Genomic DNA, 21,693 nt, shown 5'->3' on the forward strand with positions numbered 1-21,693 from the left:
CGCGAGATGTCACTGTTTTAGTATTAAAAAGTGGTCTTCTTTCTTTCTTTCTTTCTCTGTCTATTTCTCGTTTTCGCGCGCTCTTTACTACTTCTTCGCGTTGTTATTGTTGTTGTTGTTGTTGTTGTTCGTGTTGTTACTCATCATAATCGACGCAGACGGTTGCCGGCGGCTCATGCCTCTTTTCAACGCCGGATTGGTCGCCATCGTCGCCGCGACGGCGTCGAGTTCGGAGGCGGAGAGCGCGTTGTAGGAACTCAAGAATAAATTGCTCGAATCCGGGTCGGTGTTGAATTCACTCATCATTCTGGAGAGATCGCTGGAGTATTGGCGCGCGACGCCGGCGGCGGCGATGGCGCCTTGGCGCGAACCCGGTCGAGAGCCGAGCATGAGTAACGAGTTGGAGGAGGCGTTGTTGGAACCGACGGCGGAAAAACCTTGGACGTTTTGGAAGAGACGCGCGACGTCTGGCGGTGGCGTCATTGATGAGGTGGCGCGGAAACCTTGTTGCTGCGCTGGTGGGTTGTTCGCACCAGGTTTCGGGGACGGTGGTAACATCATCATCGCGTTTAGGCTCTTTTGCGACGGCAATTGTTGTTGAAAAAAGTTTGGCGTTCGAGATCGGCCGGGAAGGACGCCGTCGGTCAAAACACTTCCGGTATTCGAATCCGTCGGCTTTGCCGCCTCTGAAGCCACCACTTTCTTCCTCGTCGTCGCCGCTTTGGTGTGCTTCTCTTTGCTACCAGTCGATGTCGTCGTTTTAGTTTGTGCGCCCGCCGCCGCCGCCGCCGATGCCGCCGCGGCTTTCTTCTCGGTTCGTATTTTCGATCTGTTCTCCGTGGCCATTTTTTTCTCCTCTTCCGACTTCTTCACCGCCTCGACGTCCACCGATAACGTCTCTTTGTCCGTCGGTACCAGTAAAGGCGTGCCTCTCACGAACCCTTTCTTCGTCTTCCTCGGTTTACCAACAAAAATTGCAGCCAAATCTTTCGCAGTCATCCCGCTCGCGCATTTCGCCAACTTGTCCTCGTCGAGAACCCACTCGGCGGCTTGTCGTTCGTCTTTCTTTTTAAACAACTCTTTTGCGTCTTTTTCGGAGATATTCGTCGCGCCTTCCGAGGCGATGTGCACTAACAAACGCAAAAACGGTTCAACTCGAGCGTTCGTCCACCAATACCCGTTCACGTCGAACGTTTTCCCGTACGTTTGCGCGAGAAACTTATCAAACGCTTTGCGATACCCCAACCCGTCGCGACTGATGAAGACGTGCGACCCTTCCGCTCGTAATATAGCCGTCGTAAATCGAGCAATCGTGCGTCTCCTGTCCGCTCTTTTCGGCTTACTCGCGTTCGCTTTATCCCCGGACGCGGCGATAGCGCCAAACACGCCTTTCCTCGTCGAACTTTTCTTCTCTTTCTTTTCCGGCGGCGGCACCATCGGCGTTTGCTGTAATTCTCCGGCAAATTTATCTTCTTTCTTATTACTCGTCGTCGTCTGAATCGTCGTCATTTCCTCCGCGTCCGCTCTCCCGCGTTTCCGTTTCTTCGGCGGTGGCGCCATCTCTTCTTCTTTAACTTCTTCGCTTCCTTTAAAGAAAAAACTCGTATCAGTATTCGAGCCGTCGTCGCCGTTTACGCTTCGCGTCGAACTCAACAACCGCGCGATGAACTCTTTCGTGTTCGCGCGGTGTAACGGAGGAATTACACTCTTTTCGAGTAAATGTTGTTGTTTTTCTTGTTGTTGTTGTTTTAGTTCCGTCGAGGACGCTTGGAGGAGTTTTCCGCCTCCTATTCCTCCTCTTCCTCCTCCTCTCTCGGTAGCAGATCTCTTCGTAAACTCCGCCAACAAATCCGCGGTCGCTTGGTAATCCGCTTTCCGTTCCAGCAACAAACTGGCGAGGATTTTTTGTTCGAAAAGCGTCGAGTGTTCGATCGACTGTTTCAGTTTCGTCGTCGTCGTTTTAATCTTCTTTCTGTCGTCGTCGTCAAAGTCGTTCCCGCTGCCGGATTTCGATCCAATTTTAGACTTCGGAATGGTGGAAAGAAACAAACTCTCCTCTTCTTCTTCTCCTTCTGAACAGAGAGAAAGAGAGACGAGTTCTGTTTTACGCGATGCGTGTGTGTGTGGAGCAGTGTTAAAGAGCGCAGGAAAAACGTGACGCGAGAGGGTACGAGTGCAATAATCGCAAACAGGTTTAACGCGTCTGTGAAATGGAGCGTTTTGGGAGCTTTTTGGGGTGCCTTTCAAGCTTGTAGAAGAGAAGGTTTGTAGTACATTTTAGTATAGTAGATTACATGTTTTCGATGCGTATCTCGTTAGTATTAGCCTGGATTCTATTAGTATTATATTATTCTTCTATTATGATTATTATTATTAGCCTGGTATTCTCAAGCGCGAGTGTTGTTGTTATTATTATTAAACGTGTTGTCGGATAACCCGCGCAGAGAACCAAACGTGACGTTATCGGCGAGCGCGTTGACGTTGGCGTTGTAGTTTCGCAAATCTGACATACCTCTCAAGTCGCTCGTTTTCAACGATTTGTTCCCACTTCCCGCAGCGATGTTACCACCCAAGGAGTATAAATTACTTTTCTCCGGCGAAATACCAGCCGCGGCGCCGTTGAGTATTAAATTCATGATGTTGTTGTTGTTCAACGCGATGTTTGGAATTTTTGGCCGACCTTCTCCGTTGGTACCGTTGGAGTTCTTCGTAAAAATGCCATTCGAGAGGCTTTCCATTTGCTTCTTTTGTTCCTCGTCTCGTTCTTTATCTTCCAAAGTCGCATTCATGGACGGTGAATCCAAAGTTTGCGCGTCCAAATTGTTTTCCATTCTGGACATGGGTAAAGACATCAACGACGTGATCGTTTTCATCGTCAACTTCTTGGCGTTTAAACTTTGCGACGGCCATCGTTCGATGCCGTGTAAGCGAAGGACTCTTTTGAAGGTTGTTCGACCAACTCCCACCTCCTTGGCTGCTTCACGCAGCGGCATGTGGAATCTTTGTTCGATCATCGCGCGCGTGATGCCAAACGAAGGGTTATTTGCGAATCGTTTTCTTTTGGGTTGCAAAATTGGCTTCTCGTAATCCGGTGGCGCATCGACGCGTTGAAACTTCATACCTTCGGTGCTATATTTGGACTTACTCCCACTCGACTTTGTCGTCTTCGTCTCCGTGCTGACCATGGTTTGCAACGTACGATCTTCTCTCGTCGTCGGTTTGGTGACATTTTTCGTGCCAGGCGGTAAATCATCCGTCACTTTCCGAACTTTTGCCGACTCTTCTTCCAAAGGATTTTTCGAGGTCCCGTCGTCTTCTTTCGATTCTACGGCGGCGTACTCCCCAGCCGTTTGGATCCCTCGTTTCTCCATCATATCTTTAGCCCCTAGATTCGCATCCTTTCGTAACGGGTTTGATTTTTCGTCGTCCTCCTTTTTGTCTTCTTCGTGACCTTTCTGTGTTGCCAACACTTTCGCTTCCTTTTCTGCTTGAGATCTCTGCAACGCCTCTTCGTAGCTAAGGTTCTCTTCTGGCGGCTGCCTCGCGCTCTCCTCTTGCATCGCTTCGTTTGCCTGCGCCATGTCATCGCCTTGCACTAAGCGCCATTTGCCTCCGCTGAATAACGTCAAAGCATCCGGCTCGACTCTCGTTCGTAAACTCGCCGGGCGATGAAGGAAATTTGGATCATCCGGTTCTTTCATGTGCGCTCGGATAGTCGCCAACTTCAAAAAGTTTTCTACGCCTTCTTTGTACTTTCTCTTGCGTTCGGACGCGGGGTCCAAAATACCCACGAGGCTTTTTTTATACTTCTTCTTTGCTTTCTTTATTCTTCCTGTTTTAGTGTATTCTATTTTCCCTTCCTCCGCGACGGCCGCGTTGTTATCGTCAGCCGCGCTCGGAGTTGAAGGGTTCTTCATTTTTTTAATGCTACCACCGGATCCGCTCGATTTGTTCCCACTTACCGTCTTCATTCCGATCGAGAAGGAACTCAACGTCGCCGCGGCGTCGAATAGTCCCAAATCTTCGTTATCTTGATTCACCTGACGAATTCTTTTGAACTCTTGGAGTTTTGCCGTGTACGATTGCTTTTTTTCCGCAGCTGGCTTCTTTCGGTGCTGTTTTTTTTCGGCAACTTTTTCGGCGACGTCTTGAATAACCACGCTAGTGGGGGTATGAGACGAGGGACGAGTACGTTTTTGTTCCATTTCGTATTCCTCGGCTCCAGTCACCGTGCCATGCGCGAACTTTTCCTCTTTCGATTTCGTCTTGCCGAATGAACTCAACTCATGCACCAAAGCGTGCTCCACCGCCAACCGTTCTTTCGTCCCTTCCGCAAATCTCGACGTGATTGCGTACATCGGTTTCGTGTTGACATCCTCGGCAAACCTACCGCACTCTACCAGCGACGACATTCCATTTGTTTCTACACCATGCGAATTTGTCTTACAATAAAAACACACCGGCAGAATTGGTTTCAGAATTGGCAGTTCTTCCCGCCCTTCTTCCAACGCTTTCACGTGATCAACGAGCGTCGGCAGCGTCGGTGGCGAAACTTTTTTTACCGCGACGATCGTTTCTTTCAACCCGGCTACCACCATCGGATCTTCTTTAATTTTTTCTTCGTCGTCAAGAACCTTCGTTGGTTTTGGTGGTGAATGAGACACGCCGTTCTCTCCTTTTTCCTTTTCAACGATCGGGGCCTTCTTCGCGCTCGCGCGTAGAGGAAAAGGAGGAGGAGGAGACCCTTCTTCTTCTTTCACTTTCACGCGCGTTCTCAGAGTCGTTTCCGGTTCTTTACTACCAGCATCTTTTTCTTCTTCTTTTTCTTCTTCATCAATGTCTTTCCTCTTCGCCAACTTTTCCTCCGCGCTCGTCAAAGTCCCTCTTTTTTTCCCAGTGGCAGCAGCCCCAACATTTCCCAAGAGGTCAAACGTCCTCCTGGGATCATCATCATCGTCGTCGAGTTTTTTTTTCTCCTCTTCGCTCGCCGGCGTGACGCTTTTACTCCGCGCGCTCGCGACGACAGCGGTGGTTGTTTCTCTCGTCGAAAGTTTCGACGACTTTGAATATTGCGATTCTTCTTTTTTATCTTTCGTCTTCTCGTTCGCCGACGATGATGTGTTCGTCTTTCTCGTTGTTTCCGTACTTTTCCTGACCTTTTTTACGGAACCCGAAGAAACGTTCGTCTTTCGCGTCTTCTTCTCGTCCGCTGCGTTTTCCTCTCGTTTGTTCTTCTTGCTGACCCACTTCGTGGGGTCGTGCCACTCTTGCGCGGCGATGATTTGCGCCAGTTCTCGTTTGCCCATTTTCTTCTTCTTCTTGTTCTTCTTCTTCTCGCCGCAAGAGCGTTCACTCTCGTCGTCGCTCTCTTTGAATTGGTCTCTCTCTCTCTCTGAGACGATGGTGTCGAATTTGTACGGAGGGAGAGATTCTATATGATGAGAGAGTAAAAAAACAACGAAAAGAGACAGACAGAGAGCAAAACGTTTAATGCGTTCTCTCGTGTATCTTCTTCTTCTTCTTCTCTTTACACGCGTCTCTCTCCCAAGACAGAGACAACTTGAGAAGCGCAAAACACAAGGCGTTTGACGAGAGAGAATGATATTTTGTGTGTGGAGACGAAGGAATCAATCAATCGAAAGAAGAGAGAGAGCGAGAAAAAGGCCGACGTAAAAAATCCAAATATATGATACCCTAAACTCTACAAAGGAAAACCCTAAATAAGTGGTCTCCAAAATTTTGCCATAAAAAACTTTAACGCAATACAGAGGAGGAAACGCGCTCGTCACTCGCTCTCTGTAAATACTAAGAAGCTCTCCTTTGTCCTTTCTCTGAAGAAGAAGCGATTTTCCTCTCGAAAGTTTGAGAAGTCGTCGTTGAGAGGAGGAGATGAGTTACGTGAGGACGTTTACTCGTGTCACCGAGTGTGCGCATTTACATGCGACGAAGACAAAGGTCGTTACGAGAACGCCTGTTCTTGATTCGTATTCTTCTTACGATGAGAGGCAAAGCTTTTGTAGGAGGAGGAAAAGAGAAAACGAGCGAAGGAGAAGACGAAGGCGCGCAGAAGCGTCGTCGTCGTCGTCGTCCTCGTCTTTTGTTGTTCCCGATGATGTTGCGAACGAGGACGACGAAGACGCGGATGAATTAACCAAAACCAAAACGACCAGATTGTATTGCCTCCTGACGGCGTGTTTCGCCGAGCGATGTAGAAAGGAATATCATCAAAACGCGAATAAGAGAGCTGTGTTCGAACACACGGTAGATTTCGGTTTGTCGAGGAGTGAAATACGAATAGACGAGACACGCGTGGAAATTAGTAAAAGACAACAAAGTGTTGACGACGACGACGACGACGACGACGACGCGATGATAGTTTTAAACCGAGAGGACGTGTTCGCAATCGAGCCGGACGATTTGACGGTGTATACTGTCGTTCAGACGAGCGAAGATGCGGGCGACAGCAGGGCTTTGGCAAAATTGGAGCCGTGTCGGATATACTCGAACACCATCGACAGAGTGTGCGCGCTGTGTCCTTCGGATAGCGTTAATCCGGAGTCAGCGCCAACTGCGTTAATCGCGGGGTTTAGTATGCATCGATTCGGCTTAGGCGTGGACCCGAAGGAAGATACGCGACGCAAAATTGCCTCTTTAAAGCCGTACAAAGGCAATAATTTAGCGGTGTTGGACGTGTGCACGGGATTGGCGTACACGGCGATTATGGCCTCGGAGCTGGAAAACGTTTCGAGCGTGACGACCATCGAGCTCGACCCGACGATGACGCAAATATGTGCCATGAACCCTCACTCGAAAGGTCTTTTTGGTCGTGCGAAAAATACGACAAAAAAAAGGAGCGAAGATGGCGGCGAAGATGATTACGAGAAACACAACATCATCTCGCAACTTTACGGCAACGCCTTCGACGTCATCCAAACCTTACCCGACCGCGCCTTTGACCGAATCATCCACGATCCGCCAACGTTCGCCTTAGCCGGTGAGCTGTACGGCGAAAAGTTCTACTCCGAACTTTTCCGCGTTCTCAAGCCGTCCGGACGAGTCTACCATTACACCGGGGACCCCTCCAGTAACGTCGCCGGCGGTGGCGGCGTTCGAGGCATCGTCAAACGCATGAAATTCGTTGGTTTCGAATCGGTCGAAATCGACCAACACGCGCACGGCGTCGTCGCCGCGAAACAACCAAACGTCAAGTTCTTTTCCAGCGGTAAAAAAGAAAAGAATATGTTAAAGAATGCTCCTAATAAAAGGGGGAAGACATTTTCTTCTAAGCGCCGCGACGAAAGTTTTAAAGGAGGACGAGAAAGACGAGGAGGACGAGGACGAAACTCTTCGTTCGACGACGACGAACTTGACGAATTTGACGTGTCCTCCTCCTCCTCCTCCTTCTAAACGCAGTACACTCATCGCAAAACGAGAGAGAGAGAACAAAGAAGAGTCGTTTTATTGTTTGATCAAAGCCGCACATATACGCGTGAAATAGAATACTAGATTTTTTTGCTCCTCTGCACCACGTGGCTGTTTTTTGTCCTTCGTCTCGTTACAAAATTTTCCTTCTCGTTTTGGATAAAATGGAAAACACGCAGAGAGACGTCACAAAAACAGATGACGATGCCTTCTCTCGTCGCATCTTTCTCAAACTCGTTCGCGACGCAGACCATAAAACCCAATGAGAACAGAGGACGAAAGGATAGTTTTTCATCCAAAGATCGTTATTTAAGTCAAAACGTAACGTTAAAATTAAAGTCGGATGATTGCGCGTTGGGAAGACGTAAACGACGCACACGAGGAGGAGGACGAAACGGATCGTCTTCTTTCGTTGCCATCTCTGCGAACGGTGATGATGTCGATGTCGATGTCGACGCACTGAGGAGACCGGGAAAGAAGACGACGAAGAAGACAAAGAGAGAAAAGAAACCTTTAAAGGAAATCGCATCGAATTTATTCACGGCGTTGAAACCGGTGCGTTTGCGAGACGACGACAGCGAAGCCGCGCAGGAGCTGAAAGCTATTCTGGAACTCGCTCGAAGTCGTCCAAGCGACGAAGGCGATAACGGTGACGTGAGCGGCGTCCGAGAACGCATTCGGGCGGAAGCAAAAAAGAAAGTCGGCACGACTGTCGCGAAGTATTGGAAGGCGAAGTTTAAGGAGTTTGGAGAGTCCGAGGCGGTGAAAGACGCGGCGCCGTTGATGGGGAGCGCGGTGAACGTGGCGGTGACCGGGTTAGTTTTAAGGATATTTTTACCGCGGTTGGCGGCGTTGAACGCGGTTGGAGGGTTCGACGAGTTGGCGGAGTTCTTCGGGATACCACCGAGAGACGATTTGATTGGATACTTGGATCAGATTAACGGTCAGCCGATGATTGCTATTTTTGGTATTTACGTTTTACTCTTCTTCGCGGAAAAAGTGACGATGACGGATGAGTTCTTACCGATTGGATTTGTGTTGCCGGTGTTGTCGCCGATGGTGTTTGGGAACGTGTTGAACGGAACGGTGTTGACGTCGTTGGCATCGACGATTGCGGCGAGCGCAAACTTTTGGTTGGGAAGAACGGTATTGCGAGAGAAAGCGCTCAACTTCAAATGGTTTTCCAAGGACGGAGAGCCGACGAGAGAGAGAAAATGGTACCAAGCGTTGGATAGACGATTCAATTCGGAGAATTGCCCGGATCAAGTCGTCCCGGAAGGATTCAAATCGGCGCTGTTGTTGAGGTTGTGTCCGATTTTACCCATTCCAATCAGCGGTAACTGGTACGTGTGTGGCGTGACAAAGTTGAAGTACTGGGAGTTTTTCGCGGCGCACTTCATCGGGAGCTCCAAGACGGCGTTTATCGACGCGTATTTAGGAAGCATCATTTTGCGCACGATTTTGTCCCCCGAAGTCGACGGCGTGAGTGGAGCGGTGAAAGAACAAGCGAAAAATGCGGTTATATTTGAAACGTGCGCGCTTTTAGGCGTTTCGATTTTAGTTTCCACGTACGCGACGCAGTTGTTCACGGACATTCTGGACGAGGAAGGCGTAGACGCGGACAGTTTTGGTTTCGGTAATAAAGAAGAAGAAGAAGAAAAACAAGAAACGACGACGACGAACGCGTTCGCGTTCGTCGGCGCCGCCGCGGCATCCACGGACGACGACGAAAACGAAGGAACTTCATCACCCGAAGCGGCAGAAACCGAAGAAGACAAAAAACTCAACCGAGCGCTCCCGGGCGAATCCTTCGATTTGATGTCCACGGACGAAGACGGTGAAGTCTTCATCAACGCCGGCGATTATTTATCTCGACAACGCGCGTTAGAATCTGGCGATTTCGACGCGTTGGCGGATATGGATAAGGCGTTTGAAAAGTTGAGCGAAGTCGACGACATGGGTCCGGACATGTGAGCGAACATTTTTAGTTCATATTTGTATTATTAAAGCAGTCAAAACAAATCCTCATTAAAACACATCGCTGCTCTCTTCTTTCTCGCGCAAGAACATCAAGGAGTCATCATCATGGCGTCGACGGCGGCTTCTTTGTCTCCTCCTCCTTTGTCTTCCTCTTCTTCTTTTCAAAGTTGTCGTTCCTTTCGAAGACACTTCTCAAACACGTGTTATTACTTTAAACGACGGGGAAAGCAGTTAAGAAGAAAAACGTTCGTCTTTTCCCGCAACGAAACGATGCAGACGAGCAGCGCGTTGAATCTTTTGCGAGGACCAAAGAAGGAGGAGAAAATGATGAAAACGAGAGAGACGAAGAAGACTTTAAGAAAACAAGGGGTGATTTCCGTGCCGTCATCGTCATCGAATTATAACCAACAACAAAGTAGTTTAAAATTTCTTTCACCTCAATTGACGGAAGGACTGGTGATTGCGATTTTCTGCGCGCTGGGTTCGTCTTTGAGCGCTTTTTTACTCGCGCTCGTACCAACACTACGAGCGGCAGCGAACGCGATGAACGAAGTCGCTTTACTCGCAGAGGCGTTGAAAGAGGAAATTCCGGACACTTTAGCCGCGGTTCGCGTTTCCGGGTTGGAACTTACGGACGCGCTGGAAGAAGTCGGCGAGTTGACGAGCGAAGTTACCGGGGTGACGAAACGGACGACGCGGGCGATTGATATGAGCTTAACGACTGCGCAAAGATTTGGAGGGATGGTTTATGAAGGGTCGAAAACGATGGTACCGAGTGCGAAGAGGCAGGTGAAGAATACGGTGAAACCGATGGTGAGGAGAACGGCGAATGAGATTGAAAGCATCGCCCGGGAAAGAGCGGCGATGGACCCGTACGCCGGCGAGATTGTCAGCGGAGTCGCGGCGACGACAAAGAAAGGAGTTGGAAGAGCGAGGAAAGTGATCGAAGCGGCTGGAGTGGCGAAGCAAGTCGGGCAGGTGTATAAAGCGGTGAAAGGAAAGCCGCCGAAAGTAAGCGATTAGATTTCTTTTATGCGTATTTAATGGAATTGCAGCAACTCATATTACATGTACAACTCTGTTTGCCGATTCAACAAAGCGGCGCGTATAATAATACATCGACTCCCATCTCAAAGTTTTTTTTGTCTCTGACTTCTAATAATATTCTCATGACTTCTAATATATACATTGCACGTCTTCCAGCGCATACAATACCGTTTTTAAATAGATGACTTTTAAATAAGTATCGATTTCTTCTTCGTCGTCTTCTCGCCTCTTCCCCAATTCGTCCGTCGTTAAATACATCTGAAAAAAGAGAATAAATAACAACTCCCTCCCGAAACACGCTCCGGAAGCTCCACCACCGCGGCTTAAAACATTCTCTCCACCGCTTTCACTCGTTTCAACAGCTCGCAAGCGTCGTACAGCTTTCCCAGATCCGCGCGGCGTTTCGCGCTCAAGGCGAGGAGCGGAAGGACGACGCGTATCTTCATTCGAGTTTTAGGTTGTTGCGGTGGTGTCGAAAGCATTACCCTCGCGGGCGATGCGACCGATTTGTCGACTTTGACGTCTTTTGCTCCTCCTCCTCCTCCTCCTCCATCTCCTCCCAACTTTCCTTCGGAAAGAGAGGGAAGGGAAGAAAAGACGAGCCCACAACCCTCCTCACCACCAAAACCACCACCGGAGAACGTCGTCGTCGTCGTCGTCGTCGATGATGTTCTCAAGAGCAACAGCGAGGTCGCGGCGATGTCGTCGGTCAGAGTGTTATTGTTGTTGTTATTAGTATTGCGTCGTCGGCGCGACGGGGTGTGCTTCTTCCTCTTAGGTTTTCCCGGCTGTGAAATCACATGCGGTGAGACCAAGGGGCCAAAACTCTTCTTCTTCTTCTTCTTCGTCTTAGTATCATCGCAAACAGTATCAGAAGGCGAAGGCGCGCGATTCTCCTTCCTTTTGTTATTCAAAAGTTGCATCGTGGTCGTCATCGCGGTGAATGGATCGCGACCGATCGATCGTGGCATATTGAATAAAAGGAAGATTAAAAAAAAAGTGCGGTAAAGGAAAAAGAAGAAATTTAGAAAAACCTCGTTGTTATGAGAGTACTCGCGAAGAGTTTGGACGTTTATATAACAGTGAGCGTGATGACTCATTACAGGAGTTATAATGAAATATACAGTAGTAGCAGTAATAATAATAATATATATACGCGCGAGGGAGGTTAATAGTTGTCACCCTCTCCTCCTCCTCCTCCTCCGATCATGTCTTTGATGTCATCCGGAGGCGGGAGCAAAGAGAATCGACCCCCTTGTTGCGGCTTGTCCGGGCTGAACGAGGAAAGTGCGGCGGGTGGCGGTGCCAAGTTTAATCGATTGCTTTGTTGTTGTTGATGCTGCCCGTAGCCGCCGTAGCCAATTTGACCGAAACTGTTGGTCGCATTTTGTTTGCCCATGGCGATGGCGTTGTGCAGATTTTGCGAATCTCGAACTTCCTTCTCCAACATCTCCTTCGTGCGCTTCAACTGTTCGTTCACTTGGACGTACGCGTTGTAATACCCCAACGATTCTTTTCGAAGCTGCTCCATGTCGTACTCTTGGTTCTTGATGTGATTGAGCAACTTTTGCTTCTCGAGATCTTGTTGATGGTTTTTCTCCACCAGCGATTCGGCTTTTTGCTCGAGCAAGGCGACTTGCCTTTGCAAATCGGCGATGATTTTCTCCAACCTCGCCGCGTTCGTGGCGTATTCGAATGCCTTCTCTCTGTACTCCACGGTCAACGCTTCGTACGCGATGCGAATTTGTGTGAGCTCTTCGCGCATTTGCATTTCGCGTTCTTGGACTTTTTCCAACGTATCGCGAGAGTTCGAGGCGTATTCTTTCGCCATCGCCGCAGCAACCTTGGCGTTGGCGACTTCACGCTCGGCTTCGGACATTTTTGAAATCACCGCTTGGTACTCTCCTCGGCGCGTTTCAATCGTCGACTCTAGCATGGATTGTTTTTCTTGCGCTTGCTTAACTTCCTTCTCGAACATTTTCCTTTGCGCCTCGTGCGCGACGAGCTTTTCCTTGACGCCAACGAGCTCGCGCTCTTTCTCCGCTAAAATCTCCGCTCTCTTTTCCATTTGAGCCGTACGCTCCTCCAGCTGCTTGAACTTTTCCTCGTTGAGTTTATGCTTTTCCGCTTCGACGGCAATTTTTGTCTCGGCTTCGTGCAATCGCTTCAACTTTTCTTCGTTGCGCGAGAGTTCTTCGGACATGTGCTTGGATTTCGATTCGAGCTCGGCGCGTTCCTTCTCCAACGTCGTCAACGCTTGCTTCAACGTCGATTCGGATCGTTCTACTTTTGCAAACTCGTCTTTTGCAAACTCGTACTTCTCCTCGAGGTCTTTCCACGTGTTTACAGTTTCTCTTAACGTTTCCTCGACGGTTTGTAATCTGGTTTGTGCGTTTTGTAACGCATACCCAAGCTCTTTTGATTCCTCGAGTTCGTTCTCAAACGCCGCCTTCTCCTTCTCGAGTTGCTCAACGCGCTGATCCAACAAGGCGCGTTGCTTTTCAATTTCAGATAATCGAGCGGTTTGTGCGTACAGATTTCTCTCGTTTTCACCGTTCGTTTCCGTGAGCTTCGAAAGCTTCGATTCAGAGGTGGAAACCTCCTTTTGAAGTTGGTCACGAGTCTGAGCCAACAACGAATTTTCCTTCTCGAGCTTTACACGCGTAGCGTCGTTCGCCTTCTCGCGCTTTTCCATCTCACCAAACGCCTTTTCGAGTTTAGACTTGGTATCTTCGGCGTTGGAGGCGCGTGCGGATAATTCACGCTCGACAGCTTCGAGCGCCGTGATTCGCGCCTCCATCTTTTTCTTTTCGTTTTCGAGTGAAAGCAATTCTTTCTTCGCCGCCGGCGCATCGCGTTCGAGGAAGGACAGTTTCGTCTCAAGCACCGCCTTCTCTTCCATGGATTTCGCGTACTGGTCTTTCGTCTTGGACAATTCTTCGGCAATTATCGGATCGACGGTTGGTTTTGATGTTTTCGCCTTTTCGACTTCGAGAGTGGCAATCTCGCGCGATAATCGCGTATTTTCGCTTTGCATGCGTCCAAGCTCCTCTTTCGCGGCTTTATGATCCGCACGCGCAGCGACGGCTTCGTCTTTGAGCTTCTGCATTTCTCTCGTCGAGACTTTTGCCGGTGAATTCGCGATTGTTTCGTTAAGTTCGACCTTGTGCAACGAAATTTTTTCTTCCAAAGATTTCACCTTCGCTTCCAACTTAACCTTCTCCGTGAGTAGTTTCATACGTTCCGTCTCTTGTCGTTCGATCGTCTTCACTTGCTCGTCTGGTGAAGCGATTTTCTCTTGCATCGATCGAATTTTCTTCTCCAATTCTTGCGTTTTTTGCTCCGCGACCTCTAGTTTGAACTTGGCGTTGGACACGTCGCGTTCGCTCGCATTTTTCGCTCGCGCAAGTTCGTCCGAGATTTTGTCCTTCTCCCTCTCCAAAGCTCGACGCACGTCTTCGAGTTCGTTCTTCGCTTTGCGTGTGACGCTCGCAACATCGGATTCGAGTCGAGATATCGTCTTTTCGAGTTGCTTCTTCTCGTTCTCCGCGGATTTACGTAAATCCCGCATGTCGCGCTCGAACGTCTTCGTCGCGTCCTTTTGGCCTTGCTCGCGTGCTTTCGAAGCTTCGTGATCCAAACTCTTGAGCGCTTTGATTTCGTTTGCAAAATCACCTTCGACTTTCTGAATCTCCACTTGATGCGATTTCTTGAGCGCTTCGATCTTGTCGTCCGCGTCTTTGAGTTTCGCCTCATGCGCCTTGGTGATTCGCGCCAGTTCAGCTTCGTATCGCTTCTCGCTTTGCTTGTCCGGAATTTCTACGTATTTAATCACCTCTTCCGCTTTCGTAATCGTTGGAACGTTGTTGTTGTTGTTGCTATTGATACTACTACTCTTCGGTGATGACGATACGTCAGACGCTGGCGGCGAAGATACGGTCTTCTCTTCTTCCTTCGTCGCAGCCGCGACGATGGTCGGCGCAACCGCCGCAGCGCGAAGCTGCGCGATTTCGGCGATATACTTCGTCTCTGACTGTTTCTTTTGGCGCTCAAGCTCGGAGAGCTTGGCAACGAGTTCTTTGTTGAGTTCTGCTCTCGTCCGTTTGATCTCGTCGTCCAAACTCGATTCGATTTTCTTTAACCGGTCAATTTCGTGTTTGTACGTTTTTTCCGCTTCTTTAAACCCGACTGTTTTCGCAGATTCGATATCCTTGGCCATGGATTCCGTTTTCTTCGTGAGTTCAGATTCTTTGTTCTTATACCGTTTAATCTCTTCCGCAAGTAACGAGCGAGCTTCTTTTTGACCTTCCTCGAACGCTTTCATGGAATCAGCGTTGATGTTTTTCATCGATTGAATTTCCTTTCGCATCAGTTCTTGAGCCTCTTTTGATTCCGCTCGCGCTTCTTTGATTTTCGCTTTGTATTCCGCCTTTGCCTCTTCGAGTTCTTGTTTTGCAAGTTTTTTATTTTCTTCGGCTTCTGCTCGCAAAAGTTTTCTCGCTTCCGCCGTGCCTTCATCGATGCGCTTTTTGATGTTCTTGGATTCGTCCGCGAGTGTTTTCTCCTTCTCGGCGAGCGCCTTGCGCTCCATCTCGAAAGCCACCGCCGCTTCCTTCTCTGCCTCTGACACCTTCTTTTCTGCATCCTCGACTTTTTTCTTCGCTTCTCTGAGAGCTGTCTCCGTCGATGCTTTCAACTCTTTTCGAAGTTGCGACGTTTCTTTCTCCAGCGCCTTCTTGCGACTTTCGACGTCTTTTTCCGCCTTGTCCAAGATTTTCTTCTCGTGCTTCTCGAGTGTCTCCTTCGATATCCCGGTCGGAACTTCGACGAAGTACTCTAACTCGACGATTTTCTCGATAGGTTTCTTCGATTCAAGCGCTTTACGCGCAGATTTCAACTCCTTCTCGAGCTCTTTCACGGCTTTCGTGTTCTCGTTCTTTTGTTTGCGTTCGTTTTCGATGGATTTCTCCAAGTCTTTGATTTTCAACTTCAACTCTTCGTTCTTCTTCTTCACTTCGTCTTTGGTCAAATACACCTCGACGAGTTTCTCCACTTCCACCTCTTTCGGTGCCGTGTCTTGCTTCAACTTTTCGAGTTTTTCAATTTCCGACTTCAACTCCGCTTTACCGAGTTCTTTCGCGCGCTTCAAATCGGATTCGGTAATACCAGTCGGGACTTTCTTCTCGACAATCTTCTCAACAACTTTTTCGACTACTGTTGGCACATCTTTATACACCGGAACTTCAACAATCTTTTCAACAATACGCTCAACAATGACTGGCGGACTCATGGTGCCACTCGCTGCCGGGGAAAGAGTACCCGACCTTTCGTTCATTTGCGCACTGGCGTTTCCAGATTTGGATTTCATAATAGATGACATCGGCGCGTCCACCATCGGGGCCGCGTACTTCGCTGATTTGCTCGCAGGAGTAGTGAAGTTTGAGGTAGAAGACATAGCGGGAGCCGGCGTGGATTGATCGAGTTTCGACATTTTTGAGATTGGCGTGGTCGCCCCCGCACCGCCGCCTTTGACCATTTCGTGTTGATTTGGATCGAATCGAATCGATGCGTGTTTCGGAGAGTACTCACGCGAATGGATACCAGAAAGCACAGCCAAAGCAGACGATTTCGACGATTGGAAGTTCTCACCGAACGCTTCCTTTTCTTCTTCTTCTTGCTTCTTTTGAGCGTCTTTCATTGCGCGTTTCATGGAGGCGAGCATTTGCTCAGCAACTACGCGTTTCGATTCGAGACGACTGGCGTTTTCCGCCGCAACCTGCGCTCTTTCCTCCGCCATTTCCAAGCGTTGCTGCAACGCTTGCGCGGCAATGCCCACGCGATCGTTGCCTTCCGATTGTCGAGCGCGAAGTAATTCGAAAGTTAATCGTTGGACATCCTCGTTCGCGAGCTTCAATTTTTCCTCCATGACGACAAAGTTGACGTTTCGGAAAATGTCCTCTTCGACGAGATCGATGTGATCTTGCACGACAACCTTCGTATCCGCGTGCATCTCTTCGATCGTCTTGCTCAACGACGCAATCTTCTTCCCACTTTTCTCATTCGCTTCCGCTAAATCTTTCGTCAGTTTTTCGATGTTCATCATGGCGTCTTTTTGAACCTCTCGAGAGCTTTCCAACAACTTCTTGTTCGTCGAGTTCTCTTTCGTCAACTCTTCCGTTTCTTTTTCGTACTTCGCGGTTTCTTTTTGCAACAAAACGATCGCATGTTTCGCCTCGGCTAGTTGGGTCGCCTTTTCTAAACCTTCTGAGTGTAAATGGTCTTTGATTTGCTCGTGCATTTTTTTCATCTCCTCCAACGCCTTTGATTTCTCCTCCAAAGACATCGCCAGCTTCTTCTCGCCAGTCGTAAACTCGCCCTTGTGCTTGGAAAAGTTTTCGCGTTCGACTTCTAAACTTTTCTCGGCGGCAAGTTTTGATTGTTCGGCTTTTTCGAGGAACCATTTCAGCTTTTCATTCTCCGCAACAGTCGTTGCCAATCGATCGTCCAGCTTTTTCACGTTCAACGACGCCTCCGAATCTGCGTTTTTAATGAAATCTTTCAACTTGTTCACTTGTTCGTTCAAACCTTTAACAATTTTATTTCTATCGTCCCTTTCGTTGTGAGCGGCTTCCTCTGAAGCGTGAATTCTTGCCTCCAACTCTTTAATCTTCTTCGCGTACCGATCGCTCAACTCGAGAGTGCGTTCCGAGTGTTCTCTTCGTATCTCCGCGACCTCGTTCGCGTGCTTCACTTTCATTTGAGAAATCGCGTTCGGCAACAATTTGATCTCGTCCTCGTTCAACGCCACGTCTTCGCCGTCGTTGTTCTTTACCACGACGACGTTTGCGTTGGCATTTTCATTCGCGTATCTCGTTCTCGCCTCCATCAACATATCGATGTCGTCCCGCATTTTTTCGTTGGCCGAATTCGCGATTTGGTAAAACTTGGACGAGCTCAAATCTTTCGCCGCTTTCCCATTTCGAATATTTCGATCTCTCAAAGCGACTTCTGCCATGCTCGCCATTAATCGTGCGTTCGAGATGTCGTTCGCACGTTGCCTCAGTTGCAAGTTAATCGTTTCAACGACTGATTCGATATCCTCCACGTCCACAAACTCCTTCGGTTTAAACGCTTTATCTTTGAACAACATAATCAACGACGTCCGGCTTTGCATGAATCCAACGCTCGTCACTTTCGGAGCCACGGACTCTAAATCAAACAAAGGAATCTTCAATCGCAACGGTTGCGTTTGTGCCCCGCTCGAGACAGCCGGTAACAACGCGTTGAACAAACCTTCCTCTTCCTTCCCTTCTTCGGCGTCGAAACACACGTACGAAGTGGTCACGTACATCTCCCCGTTCCCGCTCGCTTTCGGTAACAACGCTTTACACTTGATCGGTCCTTTCGTCACTTTCTCCGACGGCGCGAGTTCAAAGAGTTCCCACGCGCCTCCGAGTTCCACGGACGCTTTCGCGAGTTCCGCGGAGAGTTTCGCCCTCGTCTTCCACCCGCGAACCACCGCCTGGACTTTCCTCAACGCTTTAATCATTTGCTGCTCGGCAATACCATCCGATTTGTCGGTGTGTTGCGAGGACAGCATGGAGTGCGATCGACTCGATGTCATCATTCCAGCAGCAGCATTAGTACCATCAGTCTCTGTCGATATCGACGGCATCACGCCTTCAAACGCGCTCACGTCGTCTTCCTTTTTCGTTGTTAAATTCGCGTCCTTTCCCAGATCATCATTTTCAGTCCTCCCCGTGGTGGTCCTTCCTCCGACTGCGGATTTCGACCGCGATTTCGATCGGTTCTTTTTATTTTTCCCCATTATTTTAAATGTTTCTTCGATAAATAACGACAAAACGGGAGCAGCGCGCGCGGATTTTCAAACCAGAAGAGAGATTTTGCGCGTTGTTTGCGTTTTTTTGCGCGTCGTTGTGTGATGCGTTTGGATCTCGCGTGTGGCTGAATTTGTCTTGGATTTCCTTCGGTGTGTGATGTGTGAAAGAGATATTTTTGGTGTTGATCCGGAACAAGAGCAAAAAGGAATTTTAAGTGTTGGTTCAAGGGGCGAGAGACGATTTTTTTAACACAAAAACACACACACCACGTGTTTGTTGTGAGACTACACACACACTTAAACACGCGCGCAGAGAGAGAGAGAGAGAGAGAGAGAGGCGACGATGATGCTGATGACGGCGCCTACTACTACTACTACTACTTCTGCGCCTTCAGATGATGTGCCTCCTCTTTTGCTGCGATGTTTTTAGTGGTAAAAACGTTTTGCTTTGTTTAATAAAGTAAAGAGAGAATTGGAAAATGAGCGTCGAGGAAATCGTTGAGAATCCAACGAAAGGCGTCACCGGAAAGACGGTGCAATTGTTACGCACTCTCGGGGTGACGCGATGGACGCAAATGCAAGAAGACGCGATGGATAAACTCTATCTAGAGGAAAAGGAAAACTCGAAAGATGGATTGATCTGCGCGTCGACCGGGAGTGGGAAGACGTACGCGTTTTTGATGCCGGTGTTGATGCGGTTTTTGTTAAAAAGTGATGATGAAGACAAAGAAGACAAAACCAAAGTGAAAGCGATCGCTGTGTTGCCGACGAGAGAGCTCGCGCAGCAAGTGTTTGAAAAAGCGAAAGGTTTGTTCGAAGAGGCGAACGGTATTAACGTCTGTTTGTGCGTCGGAGGGGTACGCTCGCACGAGAAAGATGCGGAAGATATCATTAAACGAAAACCGAAACTGGTCGTCGGGACGCCCGGGAGGATGTTGGAGTTGAAGAAGCTCAACGTTTTAGACCTGTCGAAAATTGAGGTGCAGATCTTAGACGAAATCGATCGTTTGTTAGATGGCGGGTTTGAGAACGACGTGTTGGACGTTTTGAGGCCACCTGGTTCGTGTCAAACGATATGCGCGACGGCGACGGCGAGAGGGAACTTGCGACGTTTTTTGAACAAGACGTTGGCGTTTGGATATAAAGAGATTGGCGGGAAAGTTACGACGACGGATGAGAATGGGCTTGAAGTGCACAACAGTTCGAGCGAGATTGGTGGGAACGTCGCGCACTGCGCGTATGCAATATCAAAGAGTAATAGCGATAACGAAACGGCGCAGATATACGCGCAAGCTATTTTGACAGCTTTTAAAGGCTTGGTCACGGCTTCTTCTTCTTCTTCGAATTTAGAAAAATCGCAGTGTTTATGTTTCGTTGAGACGAAATCGCTGTGCGACAAGATTGAAGTTGCGTTACAGAAAGAATCGATGGCGGTGAGTACTTTTATTATTGAGCTTATTCGTTTATTTCTTTTTGTTTTCAATGATGATGAAGAGGATGATGATGATGATGCAACAAGAAAAGATGTTCGTGAAGACAACACCTCGTACGTTACTTTACCTTCTCACGAAGATGAACGTTTACAAGACTACAATTCTCTGAAACATTTTTTACTAATTGCATCATGGTTGTTATCATCAACATCATCCTCGATGCGAGCGTGGCGATGACGATATACCATTTTATCACATGTTAGACTGTCGAGACGCTTTTAGACGGGCGTCGATGTGCACAAAAATCATTCCGAGCTACGCGGACCTTTTTCGCGACTTTACACATTTAGGGGATTCGTTTTGAAACGCTCACGTGCCACTTTTTCTTTCGAAAATCTCGTTCGTTCGCGCTCACTCTTGTACGTGTACTGACAAACTAACGTTCTCTTACCACTCAAAAGCAGGGGACGACAAATCAAAAGATTCAAGTTCGCTCCTTACACTCCTCGCTCCCGCAAAACCAACGCGACCTGACTTTACTCGAAGCGCGCAACCGCTCCATCGATATCATCGTTGCCACAGACGTCGCTTCGCGAGGAATCGATCTCCCTGGCGTCGAGCTCGTTATTCATTGCGGTTTCCCGAAAGATTCTGAATCCTACGTTCACCGATCCGGGCGCGCCGGAAGACCTGGATGCAACACTAGAGGCTGTGCTTTGATTTTACACTCGCCCGAGGACGGCGGCAAAGTCAGCGCGTTCATTGAAGCCGAGACGAACGTGCGAGTAAAACGCTTAACGGATGTTCGCGAAGCCTGCGCGTTCATCGTCGAGGATAATCGGGAGAAATCAGACGCATCGATCAAAGAAGAGCGAATAGAGAAGGAAAAGAAAGAGCGATTAGGGGAGAATATCTTAATCGCGCAACGATTTCAAATGTTGGACGAGGAGTTGGACGGACTGCAGAGCTCCATGAAAGGCGGGACGAAGACGAAGAGGAAAGGAGGAAAGAGATGAGCGAGAGGAAGAAAAACGTACATTAGCATGAATAGTTCGTAGCAATTTTAGCCTTTGTATCATTATAATAAGAAGCACGCGTCCCAGTGGAAATGACGCGAACGAGAGATGAACATTTTTCTCCTCTTCGCTCTTTGTCTTCATAAATAAAAGAAGACGAACACGATGCCAACAAAAGAGAAAAACGAATTCATAACCAAAATCGAGCGGTTCGTGCGAGATGAACTGCGAAACCACGACGGATCTCACGACTTTTGGCACATTCATCGAGTGCGTAACAACGCTTTATCGTTAGCAAAACTCGAAGGCATCGCTTCCGAGGAGGATTTGACCATCGTCGAAGTCGCTTCTCTGTTACACGACGTGCGAGATTGGAAGTACGCAGAAGAACAAAGAGGGAGTTTCGAGGATGTCGTCGAGGACGTTTTAAAAGAATACGAGCACAAAAAGACAGTCGTGGATATAGTAAACAATATTGGGTTCAAAGAAGAGTTGTCTTCGACCGCCTCTGCATCCACGCAAGGCGATACTTCTCGTATTAGGGGTGACATAAAATTCAAAATCGTGAGCGATGCGGACAGACTCGACGCCATCGGGGCGATTGGTATAGGACGGACATTCTGTTTCGGAGGCGCTAAGAAAAATCCAATGCACGATCCGGGTGTTCCACCGAACGTAGGTTTGACGAGAGAGGAGTATCAAGCGGCACACAATCCAGGGATGATAAATACGACCATCAATCACTTTCACGAAAAACTTCTAAAACTAAAAGATATGATGAAAACGGAGAGCGGTACGAAGATGGCGTTGAAAAGACACGAGGTCATGGAGAGGTTTCTGAAAGATTTTCACGACGAGTGGGAAGGACTGTAATTGCTCGGGTGTGTATTTATCTACGAGCGCGCTTATATGTACCTAATATGTGTAAATTACTATCACCTACTGCGGCTATCTA

The 21,693-nt window shown here is 48.5% G+C and overlaps 9 protein-coding genes across 9 annotated transcripts; 5 read left to right on the forward strand and 4 right to left on the reverse strand.

Moving 5' to 3' along the window:
* Positions 1 to 87: 87 nt before the first annotated feature.
* Bathy03g01300 (predicted protein) lies at positions 88 to 1,560 on the reverse strand (the record flags this gene model as incomplete). The annotated part of the gene is made up of 1 exon (XM_007514387.1): positions 88 to 1,560. The coding sequence occupies one exon, from the start codon at positions 1,558 to 1,560 to the stop codon at positions 88 to 90; it is 1,473 nt and encodes a 490-aa protein (XP_007514449.1).
* Positions 1,561 to 2,387: 827 nt separating this feature from the next.
* Positions 2,388 to 5,306, reverse strand: Bathy03g01310 (nit2-like protein 2; the record flags this gene model as incomplete). Its single annotated transcript, XM_007514316.1, has 1 exon — positions 2,388 to 5,306. The coding sequence occupies one exon, from the start codon at positions 5,304 to 5,306 to the stop codon at positions 2,388 to 2,390; it is 2,919 nt and encodes a 972-aa protein (XP_007514378.1).
* A 583-nt stretch (positions 5,307 to 5,889) lies between these two features.
* Bathy03g01320 (Methyltransferase type 11) lies at positions 5,890 to 7,407 on the forward strand (the record flags this gene model as incomplete). Its single annotated transcript, XM_007513894.1, has 1 exon — positions 5,890 to 7,407. The coding sequence occupies one exon, from the start codon at positions 5,890 to 5,892 to the stop codon at positions 7,405 to 7,407; it is 1,518 nt and encodes a 505-aa protein (XP_007513956.1).
* Positions 7,408 to 7,620: 213 nt separating this feature from the next.
* Bathy03g01330 (predicted protein) lies at positions 7,621 to 9,396 on the forward strand (the record flags this gene model as incomplete). Its single annotated transcript, XM_007514052.1, has 1 exon — positions 7,621 to 9,396. The coding sequence occupies one exon, from the start codon at positions 7,621 to 7,623 to the stop codon at positions 9,394 to 9,396; it is 1,776 nt and encodes a 591-aa protein (XP_007514114.1).
* A 111-nt stretch (positions 9,397 to 9,507) lies between these two features.
* On the forward strand, positions 9,508 to 10,425 carry Bathy03g01340 (predicted protein; the record flags this gene model as incomplete). The annotated part of the gene is made up of 1 exon (XM_007514103.1): positions 9,508 to 10,425. One exon carries the CDS (start codon positions 9,508 to 9,510, stop codon positions 10,423 to 10,425), a length of 918 nt encoding a protein of 305 aa, XP_007514165.1.
* A 347-nt stretch (positions 10,426 to 10,772) lies between these two features.
* Positions 10,773 to 11,384, reverse strand: Bathy03g01350 (unknown protein; the record flags this gene model as incomplete). Its single annotated transcript, XM_007514238.1, has 1 exon — positions 10,773 to 11,384. One exon carries the CDS (start codon positions 11,382 to 11,384, stop codon positions 10,773 to 10,775), a length of 612 nt encoding a protein of 203 aa, XP_007514300.1.
* A 233-nt stretch (positions 11,385 to 11,617) lies between these two features.
* Positions 11,618 to 18,277, reverse strand: Bathy03g01360 (hypothetical protein; the record flags this gene model as incomplete). Its single annotated transcript, XM_007514320.1, has 1 exon — positions 11,618 to 18,277. One exon carries the CDS (start codon positions 18,275 to 18,277, stop codon positions 11,618 to 11,620), a length of 6,660 nt encoding a protein of 2,219 aa, XP_007514382.1.
* Positions 18,278 to 18,768: 491 nt separating this feature from the next.
* Bathy03g01370 (ATP-dependent RNA helicase) lies at positions 18,769 to 20,738 on the forward strand (the record flags this gene model as incomplete). The annotated part of the gene is made up of 2 exons (XM_007513917.1): positions 18,769 to 19,722; positions 20,184 to 20,738. The coding sequence occupies 2 exons, from the start codon at positions 18,769 to 18,771 to the stop codon at positions 20,736 to 20,738; spliced, it is 1,509 nt and encodes a 502-aa protein (XP_007513979.1).
* A 165-nt stretch (positions 20,739 to 20,903) lies between these two features.
* Bathy03g01380 (Hydrolase, HD) lies at positions 20,904 to 21,611 on the forward strand (the record flags this gene model as incomplete). Its single annotated transcript, XM_007514359.1, has 1 exon — positions 20,904 to 21,611. The coding sequence occupies one exon, from the start codon at positions 20,904 to 20,906 to the stop codon at positions 21,609 to 21,611; it is 708 nt and encodes a 235-aa protein (XP_007514421.1).
* Between the last annotated feature and the right edge of the window lie 82 nt (positions 21,612 to 21,693).

Source organism: Bathycoccus prasinos (assembly GCF_002220235.1).
Source record: "Bathycoccus prasinos genomic : Chromosome_3".
In the NCBI taxonomy this organism is placed as follows: domain Eukaryota; kingdom Viridiplantae; phylum Chlorophyta; class Mamiellophyceae; order Mamiellales; family Bathycoccaceae; genus Bathycoccus; species Bathycoccus prasinos.